Raw genomic sequence first — 3,835 nt, forward strand, 5'->3', positions numbered from 1 at the left:
CTTTTGTGGAAAATGGGATTGTGGCCATGTCTGGAAAGCTACAAGGCTTACTCAATTTTAACAACATTTCAAAAACAAAAACATCCCCTCTCTCTTCCTGATTTATCCAGCCTTCTATCCAATTCACTGCGGTATCATAGGACTCTAGCTGTTCCTGAACTCCTGAGTTTTGGGGACTTAAAAAAATGTGAGCAAAACTGAGAGACTTCAGACAAGTGGATGGTGCAGATGAGTTTCAGCCTTCAACAGGCTGAAAACCTGTTGAAGAGGCTCTTCTGCTTTTCCACCTTTAACTTTTCCACTCCAGGGCTGCAACACTGCACTGCAGTAGAGTCTGAAGACTGTACAAGCCTTTTTAAGCAGCAGCTTCAATTTCTAAAACTGGGATTCAATTTTCTAATTAAAATCAATATTTTGAGACATAAACCTAGCACTGTGGCAGTCAGCAGCAAGGCCCTCCCCATAAATCCTCCCTTGCTCTGGAGTCATTTTAACAAGCAATAGTATTCTGAAAGCCCAATGTGGAGGCAGCCTCTGCTAAGGAAGGATTTTGAACAAAGTTGAGCTGAGACAACTTGGAAATTTTAGTGTCACTTTAGTTAAATTTCCACTCAGTAAGAAAGGGCAGGGAAATGGTTTAGCTTTCTCTACATAACAATCTCGTTTTTCCCTTTTTTTTTCCTCTCCACCAAATCCTCCAGCTCTACAAAAATGTCAAACATTACTGAAATTGTAGGGCTATTAAATATCCCAGAATATATTAACCCATTAACCTTTATTTGAGAAAGCAAAGCTTAAATTAAATAATAAAATGAAACAGTAAATCAACCATTGGTGAAAAATCCCAGAACAGATTCTCTTCAACTGCTTGACAGTAAAGCAGGGGAAAGCACCATAACATCTTTCAAATGACATATCCTCACTGCTAAACGTAAAGGAACCCTAGGGGTATTTCTGCCAGGAATCTTGATAAGCCTGCAGAAAGGAAATACCCATTCAGAAGAGAGCAGCGAAAAACCACTGACTAATTGCAAATTTCTAAATATTGCTATTATTCCTGGGAAAATCCTTAAGGCAGGAATAGATTATATGAAGTAGCAGATAACGTTTGGTATGTGTGTGGCCGTGACAGCCACGTGGAATGAAAACTACTTAGACTAGAAGCTACAGAAATACCAACACAAAGAAAATCTGGTGCAGTAAGTTCAGAAGAAAAATATGGAACATGCTCACATCCCAAGAAATCTTGCTCCAGCAAAGAAACAAAACACATGCTCAGTGCATAGTGGCCTCTATACAAAGATGGAAATGCGGCAATAATTGGATTTCTTTATGCCACATACACTCCCCCCACCTACCCTCCTTCCCCCAGCTTGGCTAACAGGGATTTATTTGTTTGAACAGGAGCCGTATAGTAAGGGTAGTTAAGCTGCAGCCACATAGCACACCTAGCATTAAAAAACAGAACCATTTTAAATCAAAGTGAATGATTACATTTCCCATTAGCAGCAATCAGAATCCCCATCTGGGCTGCCTGGAGAGCTCGGGCACTGAGAACCAGAGCCGGAGTACCGTTGCTGGTGGGAGTGAAAGCTCCACATGCTGCCCCTCTCCACTTCTGTACTTGAGGCACTGTGAACACATTAATAAACAGCAGCATTTGCTCTGCAGTTTGACTCCTAAGAGACCATTCTGCAATTTGCTGCTGTCAATAATATATTAACCACAAGGGGGTTGTAATGACATTTCACATTTGGCACGATATTTTTTTAAAACTGATTTGGGAGAAGGAATTGTATTAGAGGCATATTCAGATCATGGTAACAGACAGCTCCTATACAACCTTTCATTGTATTTTCTGCATTTTGTGAGCCAAAACAAAAAGACTGAAACTTTTTATGGTGATAGTAATTATACTAGTACTAGAAGCTACATTCTTGCAGTCCCAGTTCAAGGGTTAGTCACTACTCAAGGTCATTTACACCCATGCTTAAAACTAAGCAAGCTCAATTTTCTACAGAAGTATCTCCTTTTAGCTTTGTCCCAACAAACAAATACTGGCGCAAGGATTTTTACTGCTACAGTTTTGCTATCAGTAATTTTGTAAATGTATCTCAGGCGGAGACTGTAGAAGGAGTAAACCAACTGCAGCATTTCCACCTGGTAGGCTTTGAAACTGAAGTGGAAGGAAAAAGACCCAGACAACAAATGAATTCTGCATATGAAACGATGCATAGTTTGGTTATAGTGGATATTGAAGAAGACTCGGCAGAGACAACCATATGCTGCAATCATCATTAGCTGACCAGATTCCACAGATAATTCTATTTAAAGAAATTACACTTAAACTGTGTGAAAAGAAAAACACTTCCATATTCAACCCACTTAAGCTCTGTGCATATCTAGAGACACTGCTACTCCTTCAGTACATAGGGCAAGTTTCACGGCTTATCCTAACACAACCTTTCCATTGCCGTTAGTTCTGCAGACCCCCCACAGCTTAGGAAGATGAGGAATGTGATTCCTACCAATTGCAAAGACCTAAATTCTGCTCTGTATCTTACCTCTGCAATTTCCCTGGAGTTGTAATCGTAACACAGTGAGGCAAATCTGTGCTGGTTATACCCAGAAAGAATTCTCTTGGTTTATGGAGGACTTGTATCAGGACTTGCAGGATGAGCATACAGTGCAATGCAAGACAGGCAACCACAGGAGAAGAAAATGTTGCATTTGGGCTAGCAAAGCAGCAGATTTTTAGCAAGCATGGATTACTGATGTTTTGACTTCTTTAACTTTTTTAAAGATACAGTTGACAGATTAACCTAGGATTCTAATAAAGTTTTAAGAAGGCAACATATTTTTCACTCATAGTTACATTACTTAGTCTGGGTGCTAAAGTGTTTTTCTGAGAGGCAAGGAGGACTCAGCCATGAAATTTTTATGATTCTCTCATTATGACAATCTGAAGTACAAATAGAGCTCATAGTATCTAGTATTCTAGCTCATAGAAACATGTGTCTTTGTGTCTTAGACGTGACATCTCTGCCATTTATAAAGCAGTCATAGAGAATGAGACAGTTCTTGGTTCTCTTATTAACATAATTACATACACATTTTGTTGCTGTTTCCTAGAAATTGAGGCACAACTGTTAAAACAGTATACTTTTTCTCAGAGTTGGAGGTTGATGAGATCTACCTATGGGTTAGTGGGGGAGACAGGCCTCCGCTAGTCGGAAGAAGACACTCAAATCTTGCATTTTGAGGATCATTAGTCCTTAAAATATTATTGCAAAATTATTGAAAAAGGTTCACATAAAGATCTAAATAAAAATTTACATCTCTCTGAACAGCAGGAAAAGATCCAACCAATTCATTCACAATTTCTACCTGGAAATCCACCAATAAAACACGGTATAAAGATACTCTTTTTCATATTAATTACAATTTCTCCTTTCTAAAGAAAACAAGAAATTGACTCAGTATTTACAGAATTGTTTAGTCTAAGCCCTTTACTGAGCTTTAGATCTTGTAAATCTGGCTTTCCCTAAGCCTGTTAAAAACACTGACCTGTGAGAGAGGGCATTCTTTGGCTAATGTGCTCTGATTCATCTCTTTGAGCAGTTCCTTTAAGGCATTGCGCACTGTGGCATGGTTCCACTGCTCTGCTGGCAAGTCTTCCAACTTTGAACAACTGTTAAAACAGAAAGCAAAAAGCAGATAGAAACATCACCTTCAAAGATGCTTACTCTTTGTGTACAAGTGCTACAGACCCTTAAGCAGCGAGTACAACCTTTGGGTTTCCTGCTTCCTGAACACCCATCAAGGTGTTCCTCCC

At 39.3% G+C, this 3,835-nt stretch overlaps 1 protein-coding gene across 1 annotated transcript in view; it reads right to left on the minus strand.

Moving 5' to 3' along the window:
* SATB2 (SATB homeobox 2) overlaps positions 1-3,835 on the minus strand; it is a gene marked incomplete at its 3' end in the record, with an annotated part of 82,823 nt that overhangs the window by 41,575 nt on the left and 37,413 nt on the right. Inside the window, exon 3 of the mRNA XM_010141907.1 lies at positions 3,568-3,691. Coding sequence (XP_010140209.1) covers positions 3,568-3,691 — 124 coding nt within the window. The remainder of the gene's footprint in view (positions 1-3,567; positions 3,692-3,835) is intronic.

This window comes from Buceros rhinoceros, unplaced genomic scaffold (assembly GCF_000710305.1).
Source record: "Buceros rhinoceros silvestris isolate BGI_N320 unplaced genomic scaffold, ASM71030v1 scaffold7568, whole genome shotgun sequence".
NCBI classification, from domain to species: domain Eukaryota; kingdom Metazoa; phylum Chordata; class Aves; order Bucerotiformes; family Bucerotidae; genus Buceros; species Buceros rhinoceros.